This window comes from Schistocerca piceifrons, chromosome 1, assembly GCF_021461385.2.
Source record: "Schistocerca piceifrons isolate TAMUIC-IGC-003096 chromosome 1, iqSchPice1.1, whole genome shotgun sequence".
In the NCBI taxonomy this organism is placed as follows: domain Eukaryota; kingdom Metazoa; phylum Arthropoda; class Insecta; order Orthoptera; family Acrididae; genus Schistocerca; species Schistocerca piceifrons.
The window spans coordinates 707,529,513-707,549,950 of NC_060138.1; the positions used below are offsets into that span (position 1 = coordinate 707,529,513).

A 20,438-nucleotide genomic window follows, 5' to 3' on the forward strand; every position below is an offset into this window, starting at 1 on the left:
TTCCAGCTTATGGACTGGTTCTGGACAATTAGGAAGCTGATGAAGTATGAGGTCTGCCCAAAAATTCTGGAACATTCATAATTTTGTGCCATGACGCGTTGGAGTGTAATGCAGTTGCAATCCTGCACACACCTGTGTTTAATGTTCAACCTCCCAGAAGTTTCATAATTATATGTCTGTTAGTTATTGTTCAGTGCTGTATTGAGTAGAACATTATGATGGGCAGTTTGCAAATTTCAGGATGGCAGAGTTAGAGGAGCAATGCATCTGCATTAAATTTTGCATGAAACTCACGAAAACCTTTACAGAGACACACCAAACGATGCAGGAAGCCTGTGGTTGGTTGTTGATGAGTGCTTAAGCCATACTCAGTGTTACAAATGGTTCAAATGTTTTTAAAATGGCTAGAAGGAAATTAAAAATGACCCTCATTCATGACACACTTCAAAGTCTACCGATGATGCTCATGTCAGGAACATCAATGAAACTGTACATGCCAATTGAAGACTGACTGTACAAGAGATTGCTGAGAATGTTACATTTCAGCTGGATCGTGTCATGAAATGCTGACACAGCATCTTGGAATGCATTGTGTTGTCACCAACCTCATCCCATGGCTCATGAGTCAAGACCAGAATGACCTTTGCTTCGCAATCTGTGAAGAGCTTTTGGTTCGTGCAAATGAGGATGAAATGTTCCTTAAGAGAATCATAACTGGTGATGAGACTTGATATTAGACCAAAGTTCAATCTTCACAGTGGGTCAGGAAAGGTTCTCCCAGACCAAAAAAAGTTTGCCAGGTCAGGTCAAACATCAAACCCATGATGACAGTTTTCTTTGACTTTGAATGATTAGTTTATCATGAATTCAGGCCACAGGCAAATGAGACAAATGGAGTTCAATAAAAATAAAAATAATGTATTACAGAAAAAATTAGAAAAGTGTGAAATTTAAATAAATATTTGTATACAATACACTATCCCTTAGCCTCACTTCTCATACTTCAGATTTGCAATTTTAGGTTAAACTTCACTGTAAAAAGAATGGAATCATAAATTCCATCAAACAGGCTTAGTATTATAATTTACTATTGATCAAAGATCATGAATTCTGGCTTCTACCTCACACTTCAAATACACTCTCACTATTTCCAACTGTAATCATTTGTTCCAGGCTCTCATTGCAGAGAATTTACTCAACAAGTCATTTATTTTGTTAATGTATTGAATCATTTTAGAAAATATTCATACTAGCTTTTTACATGTATTACATTAAATGATTATGCAACTTTTGAAATGGGTAAATTATTACACAGGGAAATCAACCATATGGCGTGTATTCTTACAATATAAAACTGACTTTGATACCTGGTAAAACATGAGTGAGCACCATTGGGCAAATGTCTAAATTGTCTTTTATTAGCTTTCATTTATTACTGCAGATACTCTGTTATGCACATCTTACAAATATGGGTTCATTTGGGACATTATTTCTGAGGATTGCAATATTCACAAATCCCTGTGTAACTATGTGCAATAATATTGATAGTGTGATATCTCTGACATTTAATGCAGGTATCAGAAGACTATGAAAGCACTTTCTTCAATGAAACTACAAGTGCATGTCCACTTACTTGCATATTATGGCACTGGTAAAGTTTTTCCTCTCTCAGGTTTTTAAGGTTGGACAATAATTTTGCATGATTTTCTTTTTCAGCACTTAGCTGTTTCTGAAATACAGCCACTGTTTTTTCTGCTTCAGCTAATTCCAGTGCCATTGCTTTTATCTGTTAAAATAGAAGAAATATCTTGGTCTACATTTTTACATCTTGGTAATGTTACAAAAGTAGGTATGAATCAAAATAAAATAATAAATAATTCTAACTAATGATGGAATGAGAGTTGTTGTATCTGAAGTTCTTGTGATGGTGTAAAGCATATAACAAGCATAATGCAGTTTTTAACCTAAGAAAAAGTGAAGCAGCACGAAGATATCAATACTACTAAGGATCATTTTCCAGAACACACAGGTAATACAATGAAAAATGCAACTTGTTTATTGGATAAGGATATTTGGAATGAAAGTACAAGTTTTTTATTGGAACACATTTGTCTAAGAGCCACATCATCTCTTATCATCTCTTATTCAGTGGTAACACATGAGACGATGGCAATATCTAAATTCATGAGTGTCCAAAGAAATTCATACAGAGTCAGGCAAGCTTCTGAAACTGACATTTTTTCATACAGGGGGAGGCACTAACTACTTCTACCAAGAATAACTCCAAACATATGATAGGAGCTGAAAAGTTTGTGGGACAAAAGTTTCATGGGACAATGGGGGCCATAATATGATGTTGGTTTTTTGTTGCTAGGTGGGATTGCTTCAGATATGTGAAGGTCAACTTTGTTTTTTTTTTCTTAAATGGGATGCTATAGTTTGGTACTTATTTTCTGCTAGCAGCTATCGAAATGAATCCAATGATGTGCAACAGTAAGGTCTTTGAAGGTCAACAAAGGTCACAAAGCTGGCTTGAATGTCCATTTACAGAATGCATTTGAAGTATGTCCATTTACAGAATGCATTCGAAATCATGACCATTGGTGTCAATGCAGTGCTGCAATCTTCTTATCATGGACTGAGTGGTATTCCTTATCACTTCAACACTTACTGGAGCACATGCTCTGACAATTCTCTCTTGCATATCTTCAGGTGTAGTTGGAACGTCTTTATAAACAATGTATTTTAAGAATCCCCACAAGAAAAAATCCAGAGGTGTCAAGTCTGGCAAAGGAGCCAGCCACGGCACATCTCCTCCATGTCCAGTCCAATGATTTGGGAATTGTCTCTGCAACTCATCTCTAGCCATCAGCGAAAAATGTACCGGACACCCATCGTGTTGATACCACATTCTATTCCTTGTTCCTAAAGGTATTTCTTCCAATAACAGACCTAATCTTTCTTGCAGGAATATGGTGTACTTCCTACCGTTAAGATTCCCTTCGATGAAATAGGGGCCTATAATTCTGTCCTCCAGAATCCCACATCATACATTCACCAACCACAGTTTTTGGTGTCAGCTTGCTGCAGCCAATGTGGATTTTCAATTGCCCAATAATGCATGTTATACAAATTAACATTTCCATGTTTTGTGAATGTAGGCTCATCAATAAATAAAATGAAATTAATAAATGTGTCATCCTTCTGAATCTGAAGTTGAGCCCTTCAACATAATTCAATAAGATGCATACAATCCATACCAGTTAATTCTCGGTGGAGACTGATATGGTAAGGATGAAATTTATGGCAATGCAGAACACGAACAACACTACCCTGGCTCACTCCAGATTCCCTTATGATTTGACACAAACTAACACAAGGATCTCAGACCACAGAGGCAAGAGTACCAATTTCTGTTTCCTCATTAGTAACTTTCCTTGGCCAGATATGTTTCTGATGCATTAAAGTTCAAGTTGTTCTCAATTTATCACACACATATTTAAATGTACAGCATGTAGGGTGAGTATGTTGAGGATATCTTTCAGCGTATGTCTCTAGGTCCACTGAATTTCATTGGCATTCACCATAAATAAGAAGCATATTGACTTGTTCTTCGAAGGAATAAATCAGTCACATTCACTTGATTCGACGATACTAGTCTTACCATTACTGTTAGTGTTGTATTGGGAAACCATCGAATAGTGTTTACATGTCAATGACACCTTAAACGGATACGGCATATTCAGCAAATATCTACTATTTGCACCATATATGAGAGAGAATTGTTAGAGCACGTGCTTCAATAGAGTGCCAAAGTGATAAGGAATACCACTCAATCCATGATAAGAAGATTGCACCACTGCACTAATACCAATGGTCATCACTTTGAACACCTTCTGTAAATGGACACTCATGCCACCTTTTTGACCTTCACTGACCCTCAAAAACCTTACTGTTATTCATCATTGGATTCGACTCGATAGCCGCTATCAGAAAATAAGTAGCAAATTATAGCACCCCTCTAAAAAAACAAAGTTGACCTTCATATCTCTGAAGCGACCCTACCTAACAACAAAAAACCAACGTCATATTATGGCCCGCTTTGTCCCATGCAACTTTTGTCCCACAAACTTTTCAGCTACTATCATACTTTCGTAGTTGTTCTAGATGGCAATAGTTAGACACACACCGTGTAGAAATGAGTTGGTGATTTTTTGTATTTGTGATGCTTAAAGAACTATATTTTATTATAATTAATTTTTTTGTGACTATTATTATTAACATTCTGCAACGGAAAGTCCAGATTGTAATATCAACAATATTATGAAAAGCATTGATTGTTACTCACTCTTAAGATGACACACTGAGTTGTTGACAGGCACAATGAAAAGACTGTTACAAATTGAGCTTTCAGCCAAGTCTGATTCAGAAAAGAAAACACACACACATTTGCACAAATATAAACACAATAAGCACACATGACCACTATCTTCAGCCACTGTGGCCAGAACATAAAGTGGAAATTCAGTGTGGGGCAGGGTAGGGAGAGGGGTAACAGGGTACAGATGGAGGCAGAGCAGAGCACTGTGTAGCGGACTGTGCAGGTACTAGATGGCAGCAGGACAAGGCTGCAGGTTCAGTGCTGGGAAGTTGTGGGGAACTGTGATTGGGGGGGGGGGGGGGGGGGGGGGTGGGGGGGAGCAGAGGAGCAGAGAAAGAGAAAAAGGTCAGTGGGATCATTGGCAAAGACTGGCAGACAGTTAGGATGAGGGAATGTGAGCAGGGAGAGATGATATGACGGAGGGGGTAGAAACTGTTGGATGGAGAGTGTGGGGACAGTAGGTTGCTATAAGTTGAGGCTGGGATACATTCAGGAGCAGGGAGTGTGTTGCAGGGATAACTTCCACTATGCAGTTCAGGAAAGCTGGTGGTGAAAGCAGCCATCAAAATCAATCATTTTCAGCTGCATGTTGTGCCACATGGTAGTCCACTTTGCTCTTGACCACAGTATGGTGGTGGCCATTCATCCTGGTGGACAACTGTTGGATGTCATACCAATACAAAAAATATAATAAGTTGCAATAACTGCATAGAGCTGGTATATGACATGACTGCTTTTACAGGTGGCCCAGGCTGTTGATAGTTGGTGGGATTAATGTGGACAGAGTGTGACTGGAGCCATCAGAGAGGAGGAGATCAATGTCCAGATAGGAGGCACACTGGGTTGGGGAGGGCTAGTTGAAGGAGATGGGAGAGATGGTTTGGTGTTGTGAAGGAATGATGACAGGGTGTTATGGTCCTGAGTCCAGATCATGGAGGTATCATCAATGAATCCGAACCAGACCAGCGGTTTGGGATTTTGGAAGGCTAGGAAGGTTTCCTCTAGATGTCCCATGAACAGGCTGGCGTAGAAAGGCGCCATGAGGATGTTTGTATACCTTCTGTTCAAAGAAGAAGTAGTTGTGTGTGTGGATAAAGTCATTAGGAATAAGGTAGCGGATCTGGAGTCTGAAGCTGTTTCAGTGACTGCTTTACAACATGGGTCATTTGGATCCTCCCCTCCACCAGCAGCTTTTCTGAACTGCACACATAGAAGTTGTCCTGACAATTTGTTCTCTGCCCCCAAAATTGTACCAGAATCAACCCAACAGTTTCTGTCACCTTTTGTCCTTTCTCCTCCTCCAAATTAATGTCCCTTCACCCTCATTGTGCACCAGTCTCTGCCAACCAACCCACTGATCTTTTCCCCTTCTCAGCAACTCTACTTTTCTGCACCCCACTCCCCCTCTACTTCCCTCCCTCACAGTTTCCTCATGCTGCATTGGAAGCCTAGTCCTGCTACCATCTAGTCCCTGTACTTCCACCAGACAGCACTCATCCCTGCTGCCACCTGTAACTTGCTATCTGTCCCTCTTCACATCACCCATCCAGATTGCTGCTTTTGACGAATGCAATAGTTGCTTTCTGGTAACAGCAGCCAGAGATAGTGGTCATGTGTGCATGAGGTGTGCCAGTTGTTGTGAATGTGTTTGTGTTTTCTTTTGTAAAGAAGGCTTTTGCCAAAAGCTCACTTTTTAACAACTTTTCATTGTGTCTATTTGTAACTCAATGTGTCAGCTTTACAGCGACTAGCAATCTATCCTTTTCATGTTTACAACAGAAAACTGTATCCTGAAGGTGTCCATTTATTATGGCATTTTGCAAAAAATAGCTTTTCTTGTACCTTCCTTAGTTGCACAATACTGCAGTAAGCTCAAAAATTTTGGAGTATTATAGTACCTTTTTGCCCTCTCTCACTATTTTGTAACAAAAAAGGTGGAAATTTTTATACCATAAACCAAAGCTCCTCTAAATTAACCTCACCTTTCTCACAGTTAAATGAAAGTCTTATGAATAAGTTGTGACAAACCCCTTGAAGTGATAAATAATAATAATAAAACAATTTATGGAAAGGACACACTGCTGCTCACCATAAAGTGAGTCACAGGCACAAGAAAAAAATGGTTATACATCGAGCTTTCATGCTAAGCCTTCTTTAGAACAGAGAAGACATACGCACTGACACAAGCAGACACAAGTGATGCATACATGAGCACTATCTCCAGCCACTGTGGCCAGAATGCAACTCTCATGCAGCATTCTGGAATGGGATGGGGAGGGGAAGGGATAGCAGAGTACGGATGGCGGCAGAGAAGAGCACATGGAGTGCCACAGGGATCTAAATTGGGACCACTTCTTTTCCTTGTACACATAAATGACTTACCAGGAAATATAGATGTATGTATGCAGATGACACAACTTTTCTATCTGTAAACCATGTACTTGATAACCTTGTAAGTGATATGAAATTGGCAAAAGAAAATGCAACAGCATGGTTTAATGCCAATGGTCTGCTATTAAATGAGGAAAAGACCCAGAATATGTGGTTCAGTCTATCAAAGACTACAAAAATAGAAAAACAAAAGGCAAAGTTTTTAGGTATTGTACTTGACAACAGTCTAACATGGAACTCTCATGTTGATCACAGAGTGGTTAGGTTGTCAAGAGTTATATATTTGTTGAAGAGACTGATGTGTTGTGTGACATTTGAGTATGTAAGGACAGCGTACTTTGCCTTTTTTCAATCTGTTTTAAGGTATGGGTTAATACTCTGGGGAAACGGAAGAAACATAAATGAAATTATGGTGATCCAGAAGAAAGCAATCAGAGTAATGGCTAAGGTAGATAATAGAACACATTGTAAACCATTGATCACTAAATATAGAATTTTAACAGTAATTAATTTATATATTCTTGACAGTGTTAACTACATACTTGCTGAACTACCTAATTTAAGTGTAACAAATGAAAGACATGGCTACTATACAAGAACGTGTACTTCTCTGCTGTTGCCACAAAATAGATTAGCTAAAACTAACAATAGTCATAAGTATATGGCAATTAAAATATATAACAAATTGTCTAAAAATGGGTCAATCAAGCCTGACAAATTATTTAAAGACAATGTTCATAACTTCTTGTTAACTAATCCATTCTATTCATTAGAAGAATTTTTAGAAATGCCCAATATCAACTTAAATATGTAATTTTTTTTTTTTTGTAAAATTAATAGGTTAAGTGAACTGATGAAGTCTATTGCATGTAACAATGCTGAATGACTAATAAAGAATTTGAATCTGAATCTGTGTGGCAGAGCCTGAAGGGTCTAGATGGCACCAGGGTGCCAGGTGCAGCATTGTGAGGTTTTGGGGAAAGAGGACGGGGACAGGGGGGGGGGGGGGGGGGGGGATGGAAAAGGAGAGGACGAGAGAACAAGAAAAAATCTGTGGGTGCACTGGAAGAGAGTGGCACACAAATGAGGGTGATGGGACATGTATTGGGACTGGGATGGTTTTGGAAGTGGAAAATATGTTTTAAGGATAACTCCCATCTGTGCAATTCAGAAAAGCTGGTGATGAAAGGGAGGATCCAGATGGCCTGGTCTATTAAGCAGCCATTGAAGTCAAGCATGGTATGTTCAGCTGTATGTTGTGACAAAGGGTGGTCCACTTTGCTCTTGATAACACTTTGGTTGTGGTCATTCATCCTGGTGGACAGCATGTGGTAGTCATTCCAATACAAAAAATATAAAAAGTTGTGCAGTGATTATGGCAGAGCTGCTATTTGATGTGGCTGCTTTTGCAGATGGTCCAGACTCTGATGGGGTAAGATAAACCTGTGACAGGATTATTGGAATAGAAAGTGCTGGGTGGGTGGACTGGACAGGTCTTACATCTGGGTGTGCCACAGGGATATGATCGCTGCAGCAAGGGGGTGGGATTTGGAGTGGTATAGAGATGGACTAGGGTGTCATGAAAGTTGGGTGGGTGATGGAATACTGCTTTAGGAAGGTTGGGAAGGATCTTGGGTAGGATGTCCCTCATAACAAAGCACAATGGTGGATAATCAAAGCCTCTACAAAGAGTGTGGTTCACTTGTTCCAGTCTGGGGTAGACTGGGTGATAAAAGGGCCACTCCTTGTAGATATTTGCAGACTAGTTCTGGAGGATAGTGCCCGTCTGTGAAGGCCTTTGTGAAAGCCTTGGCATACTGGGCAAGGGGCTTTCTATCACTGCAGATATGCTGCCCCTAGGTGGCCTAGTTGTGTGTGTGTGTGTGTGTGTGTGTGTGTGTGTGTGTGTGTGTGTGTACGCCTATATAAATTCTCTCTATTGGTGTGCACTGTATTCACACAAACCTTCAACTAAGTTGGTCAATTGAGTGGCTGGTGTGCATTTTACTCATGTTTCCATTTGTTTACTGTCAACTAAAGCAAGGGGATGGTTTATGTTACCATGAGTTACCCTGAGTACTGCACTGTATACTAACATAGTAGAATCAAACTCAGTATTGTGACAGATTTTTAATAACATAAAGGTTGTGATTTGTACATTGTGATACATTTTTGAAGAGTTTTTGAGGAGAGGAAGTGGAGCACAGAATAAAAAATGAAGAGTGGTGTTTAAAGGATACATAGTGCCATTGGTATTTACTTAATAAATGAAGTCACAAAAAAGACAAGCTTGTTGGGTAATGTTCGCCTTCCAGCTAAACAACATTTGCTTCATATATGTTATGTTTTGCTTCTAGACAAAAAGTTAGCAACATAAACAGGATGCAGTGTACGGTATATACAGGGTGGTCTATAGCAGCCTGAAAATCTTGGAAGTGTGTTGCAGGAGAGGTTCTTCTGAGAAATAATTGTTAAGAAAAAAATTTGGTATGTTGTGCCATTTCTGAGCTATTTAGCATTGAAGTTGGCCAATCAGGTCATTGCATGTGCAAATTCAAGCACTTGTACGTGCTAAAATGGAACACTGCACAGACATCTGCAGATCCGTATGGTCCCAGCTGTTCAAATGCTCTTTAACAGTTAAAATTTGCCTATTTTGTAAGTGATAAATTTAAGTTAGGTGAGCAAAAACTATATTTCTTTGATCTGAGGAAACCAAATGGAGAACAAGTTGGGTGACACTGTCCCTGGTGGGATGGCTGAATTTGTGCACACAATAAACTGTAACTGTAGGCTAACTTCAATACTAAATAACTCAGGAATGGTATAGTGTATAGAGTTTTTTTTCTTAACAATTATTATCCAGTGCAACTTCCCTTGCAACACCTATACAAGCTTTTCAGACTATTATTGACCACCCAGTATTTTTCACTTTTATTCTAGCGCATATATCACTGTATGAAAAGTCATAGACAGACACAATGAAAAGCACAACTCACACATGCATAGTTACTATCTATGGCCACTCAAGTGCCCTTGTGTCTGATGAGAGCAGCAATCTGGGGTGGATGGTGGGTGTATGGAGGAGGCATGGGATAGGGATAGGGAGGGATAGTGTTGGGAGAAGATGATGTGCTGCTATGAGAACAAGCAGGGATGCAGTGGGGACAGGGTGCAGAGTCGAGAGGCAGTGTTGGGGGAAGGGGAGAAGAAACACAGAGAGAAGGGTAAAACACTATTAGTGAATTGTTGGAATAGAAGGACTGCATAGTGCAGGACCGGGAGTATGGAAGGGAGTGGAGACAGGCACTAATGAAGATTGAGGCCAGCAGGGCTACGAGATTGAAGAATATGTTGTAGGGAGAGGCACTACTTGTGCAATTAAGAAAAGCTGGTGTTGGTAGGAAGAATCCATTTGGTGCAGGATGAGAAGCAGTCACTGCAGTGAAGTATATCTTGTTGGGCAGCATGTTTAGTAACTAAGTGGTCTAGCTGTTTCTTGGCCAGAGTTGGGCAGTGGCCTTTTTATGCAGACAGACTTCTTAATGTTGCCATGCTCAACAAGCAACTAATGAGCTGTTTGTCCCATGAAGGCCCAACAACAATAAAGAAACATGACAACTAAGGTGCGTCCTCTTTATCCCACAACACACCCTGGATAGCTGCTATCATCAGACACAGATGCAGCTCACCGTTGATCCTGAATGGCCATAGACAGTAAGAATGTGTGCATGATCCATGTTTGAGTGAGTTTTTGTGTGTTTTCTGCTTCTGGAGAAGGACTGCTGTAGAGGGTTTCGATGAAGCTCCTTTATAGCATTGTGCTCAGAACAGATTGTGGCCCCCTGTTTCTAAGTTGAATGGAAGAACTGAACCAGAGACTTCAAAGGTCCTAAATCAAGCTAGGCAGGAAATCCCTGAACTTGTGCCATTGGGTTGAGAACTGTAGGATCCTACTGAGTGGGTATGGTATGCACTACACATTTGAGGCTGCTACCCCAGGTAGCTGACCGTGTGTGCAGTGCACAAAAGTGGTCTTCTTCTTCTTCTTCTTTTTTTGCAGCTATCCATCTAGTCTAGATAAGGAAAACTTAAGGAGACACAGAAGTATAAGTGTGAAATCTGGAATAATGCCTCCCCCCCCCCCCCCCCCAAATAGGCAAGAGTATTAAAATCCTAGTAGTTAACTGCTAAAGTATTTTAACAAAATGCCAGAGTTTGAAGCACTCCTGAAAAGCAATGAAGCTAACATAATACAAGGGACAAAAAGCTTATTGAAAATTAAGATTGATAGCAGTGACATTTTGGGGGGGAAATATTGAAAGGATGGGAAATGGAGGTAGTCTATTTTGTCACAGTAGACAAGAAACTCAAATCCACTACCACAGAAATTGATAATCCATGCAAGATTGTTCGGGCAAGTCTCAGTATCAGGAGCGGGCATAAAATAATAATTGGATGATTCTGTTTTCCACCAGATGTGTCTCCACTGCCTAGAACAGATAGTTCAAAATGCCACTCATGATGGAGATACATTGGGTCTAAAGGCAACAAACATATCTGACCTATTTGAAGATGTCCGCATCAAAATTGTTATCAGTGATGATGATGAAGTTGTGGCCACAACAGTTACCAAAGTACAAAGGACAACTCAAACAAGTAGAAAGGTATATACAGTGAAGTAGATAAATCAGCAGTAGAGTTGTACCTGAATGAGGAACTTGAAACTTTCAGCACAGGACAGGATCACGTAGAAGAACTAAAGCTCGAGTTTAGAGACCATGGACTGGATAGATACATACCCAATAGAACAGTATGTACTGGGAAGGACCCTCATTGCTATACAGTCACTAGAAAGAAACTTATAAAGAAACAAAGACTACTGTAGTAGTGTGAAACAAAACATGGGACTATAGATAGATACATGCTGAATGAAACATGTTTGGCTGTCAAGAGAACAACGTGTGAAGCTGTCCATGCCAGCTGTAGCAGAATATTGTCAAATGATTTTTCAAAAAAATCCAAAGAAATTCTGATGATATGTACAGGCTATTAGTGGCATCATAGTTAGTGTCCAGTCACTAGTGAATGAGATAGGAACTGAAATTCAGGATAGTAAAGCAAAAACTGAAATGGTTAACTGCTTTTCTAAATGTTATTTTATAAATAAAAACCCAGGAGAATTGCCCCAGATTAATCTTCATATTACTTGAAAGATGAGGGAAATAAGTGTTAACATCAGTGATGTTGAGAAACAGCTTAAATCGTTAAAATTGAACAAAACCTCCAGGACTTGATGGAATCCCTATTGGACTCTATACTGAATTTTTATTGGGGCTATCCCCTCTTATAACTGTAATCTATCATAGATCCCTAAACAAAAATCCATGGGCAATAGTTGGAAGAAAGCACAGGTCACATCTGTCTACAAGAAGGGTAGTAGAAGTGCCAATGTCTTTGACATTGATTTGTTGTAGAATCCTAGAACATATTCTGAGCTCAAACACAATTAGGTATCTTGAATAGAATGACCTCCTCCATAGCAACCAGCTTGTGTGCTGAAAACATTGATCAATGGAGGGAAGAAAGGGAGATTGTATTTAACATCCCATGAGCTCACATTGTGTCAAGGATGGGGAAGTAAATCAGGCATGCCCTTTCAAAAGAATCATCCTGGCATTTGCCTGAAGCAATTTAGGGAAATCATGGAAAACCTAAATCTGGATTCCCAGATGCAGGTTTGAACTGTCATCCTTTCAAATGTGAGCACAGTGTGCTAACCACTGCACCACCTTGCTCAGTCAATCAATAGAAAACTAACTCACACTTTTCTCACATGATGTAAAGAAACCTTTGAATCAATGCATTCAGGTAAATGCAGTACTTCTTGATTTCCAAAAAGCATTTGATTCAATATCTTATCCATATTAATTGTCAAAAGTGCAACTGTATGGAGTATCAAGTGAAATTTGTGGGTGGATTGAGAATATTTTGGTAAGGGAAATGCAGCAGGTTGTCTTGGATGGAGAGTCACATCAGACGAAGAAGTAACTGTGGGGTTTCCCAAGGATGTGTTTTGGGACCCTGCTGTTCATGTTGTATATTAATGACCCAGAAGACAATGTTAATAGTAACCTCAGACTTTTTGCAGATGATGCAGTTATCAATAATGAATTAATGCCTGATAGAAGCTGCACAAATATTAGGACATTTCTTGATGAGTTTTCAAAGAGATGCAAAGGCAATTAACTTGCTTTAAATGCTCAAAAATGTAAAATCATGCACTTCACAAAATGAAAAAAATAATAACTAAAACATCAACGAGTCACAGTTGGAATTGGCCAACTCATACAAATACCTGGGTGTACCACTTTGTAGGGATGTAAAATGGAATGATCACATAGGCTCAATCATGGGTAAAACTGGTGGAAAACTTAAGTTTATTGGTAGAGTACTTGAAAAATGCAACCAGTCTACAAAGGATATTGTTTACACATCACTCACACAACTCATTCTAGAATATTGCACAAGTTTGTTTGGCCTGCTACAAATAGTACTAATGGGGAGTACTGAGTAATACAAACAACATCAGCATGAATGGTCATAGGTTGTTTAGTCCATTGGAGAGTGTCACAGAGATTCTGAAGAAAGGGAACTGGTAGACTCTTGAAGGTAAACATAAACTACCTGAGAAAGTCTACTTGCTAACTTTCAAGAACCAGCTTTAACCAATGTCTGGGAATATATTACAACCCCCTATGTATCACTCGTGAAGGGACTGTGAAGACAAGATTAAATTAACTATAGCATCCATTGTAGCTTTGAACAATAATTTTTCCTTTAGTAAATAAATGACTGGAATGGGAAGAAACACTAATAAATGATACAATGTAGAATGTGGTTTATCGTCTCATAATGTATAGTTGCAAATCACAGATTTCAGTACTGGAGACATGTCAAATTACTTTTAAAAAATAAGGTTATAATAATTAACATATTTAAGCAGGAATTTCTGAATTTTTATACAGAAACAATAAGAACATATATTACACATATGATCAATTAGCAACTTGCAATAAAATTTATACAATATATTAACAATTCATTCTACAATAGATCATCTTTATTGTTTCTTTCCTTTTCAAAATGCCAAACTGCCCTGCATGAATAGTTCAATTGAGTAATAAACTTTTCCATTAGGGTTTTAAATAACAATCTTTTTAGTGGGTCAGGCCGCATACTTAACAGATTTGTGTTATTTAATTTCTTGTAAATTTTTAATCCGTGTACAATGTTGTTTGAGCATAGCATAAAGTTTTAAATTATGAGAGAGAAGTTTGAAACTATGTCTGTGACAAGTACTGTAGTTGTGGTTGAAATGAAAACTGTCAACTCAGTGTAGATTTTTAAATATGAAAGATATGAGATGTACAGTATTTTTAATTTTTTTAAATAATGGGTGACATGATGTTCTTTTTTGGATTAAACACATGTTTCTTATGATTCTCTTTTGAAGTGAAGTAACCTCAAGCTGTTTGTAGAGTTTCTCCTGAAAATTATTCCATATTTAATTATAGTTTCAAAGTAGCTGTGGTAGACTATCTTCCTGGTGTCCATAAGGGTGGAACCAGATAAGACATTCATCGCATAAGCTAGGTTGTTTAGTTTGTTTGCTAATAAGTCTACATGTGCCTTCCAATTTAAATTTTGTCAAGATCTAGACCCATAAATTTTACATAACTTGCTTCAGTCATTTGTTGATCACCATGCACTATTTTTATCAGAGATTCTCATGATGTTTTAGCACTGAACTACACTGATTGTGTTTTTGTGACATTGAGTTTTAATCCATTTTGATGAAACCATAATTCTAGGTTTCACATTATATTTTCCACAGTATCATGAATTTGTTCTAAATTGTCATTTTCAATTAAAACCAAGGTGTCATCTGCAAATAAAACACAGTGAACATCAATGCTTAAAGTTAAATCATTCATGTGCAGCAGAAAAAAATTAAGGCCCTAAAACTGAGCCCTGGGGGACCACGCCACAAATCATTTTCCAGTCCAATAATGATTTTTTTCCACTTGAATTTAGAATAACTCTCTGTTTTCTTTCAGGCAAATAAGATCTGAACCACTGTAATGCCCTCTCCATGATCCCATATCTCTCTATCTAGTAAGAGATTGACCAAGTCAAAAGCTTTGGCCAAGTCACAAAGAAATGTCTGTGACCTTTTCACCCTTCTCTAAATCAGAGCTTATCTTTTCAGTCAATTCCCTGATAGCATTTATTGTGTTTTTTCCCTTTTGGATTCCAAATTGATTTCCAGCTATAATACCGTTTTCTATAAGAAAGTTTTCAAGCCTTGATTACAGTGGTTGGAATTTCATCCCACCCAGTTGATTTCTGGCATTTTAAGCACACTATAGCATCTTCTACATCTTTTTGGATAATTATTTTGAATGTTTTAATGCTTGCATTTTGTTTTATATTTACAAAGTTGACATCTACTTTGTCCTGGTGGGCTGTCATATCTACTTCTGATTTTGCCACATTTATGAAAAAGTCACTGAAACAGTTTGACATTGGAAAAGGATCTATAATTGTTGTTGTAGTCTTCAGTCCAGAGACTGGTTTGATGCAGCTCGCCATGATAATCTACCCTGTGCAAGCTTCACCATCTCTGAGTAACCACTGCAACCTACATCCTTCTGAATCTGTTTAGTGTATTCATGCCTTGGTCTTCCTCTATGATTTTTACGCTCCTTGCTTCCCTCCAATACTAAATTCATGATCCCTTGATGCCTCAGAACATGTCCCAGCATCTGATTCCGTCTTCTAGTCAAGTTATACCACAAATTCCTCTTCTCTCCAACTCCATTCAGTACCTCCTCATTAGTTACATAATCTACCCATCTGATCTTCAGCATTATTCTGTAGCACCATATTTTGATAGCTTCTATTCTCTTCTTGTCTAAATTATTTATCATTCGTGGTTCACTTCCATATATGCCTACACTCCATACAAATACTTTGGAAAAAGACTTCCTGGCACTTAAATCTGTACTCGATGTTAACAAATTTCTCTTCTTCAGAAACGAGAAACACTTTCCTTGCCATTGCCAGTCTACATTTTATACCCTCTCTACTTCAACCATCATCAGTTATTTTTTTGCCCAAATAGCAAAACTCATCTACTATTTTAAGTGTCTCATTTCCTAATATAACTCCCTCAGTATCACCTGACTTAATTCGACTAGATTCCATTATCCTCATTTTGCTTTTGTTGATGTTCATCTTATATCCTTCTTTCAAGACACTGTCCATTCTGTTCAGGTGATCTTCCAATTCCTTTGCTGTCTCTGACAGAATTACAATGTCATCAGCGAACCTCAAAGTTTTTATTTCTTCTCCATGGATTTTAATACCTACTCTGAATTTTTCTTTTGTTTCCTTTACTGCTTGCTCAATATACAGATTGAATAACATCAGGGAGAGGCTACAACCCTGTCTCACTCCCTTCCCAACCACTGCTTCCCTTTCATGTTCCTCGACTCTTATAATCGCCATCTGGTTTCTGTACAAATTGTAAATAGCCTTTCGCTCCCTGTGTTTTACCCCTACCACCTTCAGAATTTGAGAGAGAGTATTCCAGTCAGCATTGTCAAAAGCTTTCTCTAAGTCTACAAATACTAGAAATGTAGGTTGAGAGTATTCCAGTCAACATTGTCAAAAGCTTTCTCTAAGTCTACAAATACTAGAAATGTAGGTTTGCCTTTCCTTAATATATCTTCTAAGATAAGTTGTAAGGTTAGTATTGTCTCGTGTGTTCCAACATTTCTATGGAATAAAAACTGATCATCCCCAAGGTCGGCTTATACCAGTTTTTCCATTCATCTGTATAGAATTTGTGTTAGTGTTTTGCAGCTGTGACTAATTAAACTGATAGTTTGGTAATTTTCACACCTATCAACAATTGCTTTCTTTGGGAATGGAATTAATATATTCATCTGGAAATCTGAGGGTATTTTGCCTGTCTCATACATCTTGCTCACCAGATGGTAGAGTTTTGTCAGGGATGGCTCTCCTAAGGCTACTGGTAGTTCTAATCGAATGTCTACTCCCGGGGCCTTGTTTCGACTTAGGTCTCTCAGAGCTCTGTCAAATTCTTCATGCAGTATCGTATCTCACATCTCATCTTCATCTACATCCTCTTCCATCTCCATAATATTACCCTCAAGTTCATTGCCCCCGTATAGACCCTCTATGTACTCCTTCCACCTTCCTACTTTTCCTTCTTTGTTTAGAACTGGCTTCCCATCTGAGATCTTGATGTTCATGCAAGTGGTTCTCTTTACTCCAAAGGTCTCTTTAATTTTCCTGTAGGCAGTATCTATCTTACCCCTAGTGATATATGCCTCTACATCCTTACGTTTGTCCTCTAGCAATCCCTGTTTAGCCATTTTGCACTTTCTGTCAATCTCATTTTTGAGACATTTGTATTCCTTTTTGCCTGCTTCATTTACTGCATTTTTATATTTTCGTCTTTTATTAATTAAACTCTATGTCTTTTGTTACCCAAGGATTTCTACCAGCCCTCTTCTTATTACATAGTGGTTGGTTGGTTGTTTTTGGGGAAGGAGACCAGACAGCGAGGTCATCGGTCTCATCGGATTAGGGAAGGACGGGGAAGGGAGTCGGCCATGCCCTTTGAAAGGAACCATCCCGGCATTTGCCTGGAGTGATTTAGGGAAATCACGGAAAACCTAAATCAGGATGACCGGACGCGGGATTGAACCATCGTCCTCCCGAATGCGAGTCCAGTGTCTAACCACTGCGCCACCTCGCTCGGTTTACGTACTGGTGCCTTCACTGTTTCATCTCTCAAATCTACCCATTCTTCTTCTACTGTATTTCTTTCCCCTGTTCTCATCAATTATTCCCTAATGCTCTCTCTGAAACTCTCTACAACCTCTGGTTCTTTCAGATTGTTGAGGTCCCATCTCCTTAGGTTCCTACCTTTTTGCAGTTTCTTGAGTTTTAATCTACAGTTCATAACCAATAAATTGTGGTCAGACTCCACTTCTGCCCCTGGAAATGTCCTACAGTTCAAAACCTGGTTCCTAAATCTCTGCCTTACGATTACAAAATGTATCTGAAACCTTCCAGTGTCTCCAGGTCTCTTCCACGTATACAACCTTCTTTCATGATTCTTAAACCAAGTGTTAGCTATGATTAAGTTATGCTCTGTGCAAAATTCTACAAGGCAGCTTCCTCTTTCATTCCTTACCCCCATTCCATATTCACCTCTACTTTTCCTTCTCTTCGTTTTCCTACTGTTGAATTCCAGTCCCCTATGACTATTAAATTTTCATCCCCCTTCTCTATTTGAATAATTTCTTTTATCTCATCATACATTTCTTCAAACTCTTCATCATCTGTGGAGCTTGTTGGCATATACACTTGTACTACAGTGGTAGACTTGGGCTTTGTGTCTATCTTGACTACAACCTAACTAGCAAGACACATTAGATGAATCCGCAATTGCAAATGATGACTACCATCAGATGTAGAATGGAATGACAACAGTGAAAATTTTACCAATTATCGAGAGTGGTCGCCTTACCATTTGGCTATCTGTGCATGACTCACGGCCAGACCACAACTTCCATATGTCGTAAACCATGGAATCTTGGGTCTGGCTGTGAGCTGTGCACAGGTAGACAAATGGTAACACAACCGTTTGCAATAAGCGGCAAATCCAAGTTTGAGTCTCAGTCCGACACAAATTTTCATTGCCATCATTCCATTCTACAGCTGATGGTAGTCATTATTCGCAATTCCAAATTCTTCTGATGTGTCTCATAATGGTTGTGGTTGCCACATTGCATCATCATCAGAATAACACAGGCACTGCAATATCATAATTAGCAAGATGTTTTCTTCAATACTATGTTGTTAAATTGGAATTCTTTTATATATAATTTAATTTATCATGAGTGTTCATGGTGCCAACCTAAGCAAAACTACTTATTCTCACAAGGGTGAAAATATCAAATTTTCAACAGTCATTGCAAAACATCCAAAAAACTTTTCCATTGTTCATATTTACATTTCTTTCATTTTCATTCGACACATGTAAGGAAAACTGTATGATATGTACTATAGTAAGTTCATATCACTTGTAACACTGCAACAAGAAAAGTCCTTTAACCATGTCATTTCTCACAATAAGGGAAACTGATCCCATAGAAATACTAACATAAGAAAAGGACACAATAAAATAGTCAGTATTGTCTGGATGACCTCAGTTACGAGAACCATACAGAATGTCAGTCTGGAGAATCACAGATATAATTTTAAGAGCTGACTCAAAATATGTTGGCAATATAGTACTCACCTTTAGCTCACATTCAATTTTTGTGCGCCTCACTCGACACAGTGTATTCCATGTATCCTCATCAATGTTGGGTGGTGCGTGTGAGTGATTATCTAAGTTGTCCAATCCTTTAAGGAAATCTACATATTCAGGTGGCAAGAACGATGGTTTATCAGCTGTCAAAGAATTTTGTGACAGCTCATTCAGGAGAACAACAGACAACTGTGCTTTCTGTTGCATCTTGGGTCTCTTTCTGAAGAATGAATGGTATTGAGTTAGTGTATTAAATGTGTATCAGTTCTATGTCATTGAGCATGATAATTTTCTCAGTAGCTGCCTAGAAGGTCTAACTGAAACAGTAATAAGAAAATGAATTCTTTAATTTTTAATTTGTACGACATAACACAACTATATAATATTAGATCATTATCAAATGATGAAGTTATAACCCTAACCAATATTTCTGTTTATTTTGAACTCATATTCTCTGATGTGAGTGAAAAATTATTATCTACTCACCAAGCAGCGGCAGGACAAAACACTTATGAAGATACTGAAAATTGCAAACTTTCAGAGCCAGTGGCTCATTCTTCTGGTAGAATAGTTGAAGGGCAATGAAGATGGGTGAAGAAAAAGGAGTGTTGAGGTTTAGGAAATGGGGAGTGTTTGGAGAAGTCACCCAGAATGCCACGTCTTTGTGACTTCTCCAAACTCTCCGTATTTTCCATATCTCACCATTCCTTTATCTGCACCTGTCTGCCACCACTTTCAACCCTTCTGCAAGAAGGAGCCACTGGCTCCCAAAGCTTTCAAATTTCAATACCTTTATAAATGTTTTCTCTGCCACAACTTGGTGAGTAGATTTTTTATATACCAAATTCCATTATATTTTCAAAAACTTATTATTTTCATTGATTTGAAAATTATTATACACTCCTGGAAATTGAAATAAGAACACCGTGAATTCATTGTCCCAGGAAGGGGAAACTTTATTGACACATTCCTGGGGTCAGATACATCACATGATCACACTGACAGAACCACAGGCATATAGACACAGGCAACAGAGCATGCACAATGTCGGCAGCGTTTGTGCTGGACGTGCAGACCGCGTGAGACGACGCTTCATCCAGTCCCAAACATGCTCAATGGGGGACAGATCCAGAGATCTTGCTGGGCAGGGTAGTTGACTTACACCTTCTAGAGCACGTTGGGTGGCACGGGATACATGCGGACGTGCATTGTCCTGTTGGAACAGCAAGTTCCCTAACCGGTCTAGGAATG

At 38.7% G+C, this 20,438-nt stretch overlaps 1 protein-coding gene across 1 annotated transcript in view; it reads right to left on the reverse strand.

Annotated features, from left to right (window-relative positions):
- LOC124770136 (cilia- and flagella-associated protein 43) overlaps positions 1 to 20,438 on the reverse strand; it is a 216,912-nt gene that overhangs the window by 82,192 nt on the left and 114,282 nt on the right. Inside the window, exons 10-11 of the mRNA XM_047249188.1 lie at positions 19,176 to 19,407; positions 1,634 to 1,786 (exon numbers count right to left, since the gene is read on the reverse strand). Of these exons, the coding sequence (XP_047105144.1) occupies positions 1,634 to 1,786; positions 19,176 to 19,407 (385 nt within the window). The remainder of the gene's footprint in view (positions 1 to 1,633; positions 1,787 to 19,175; positions 19,408 to 20,438) is intronic.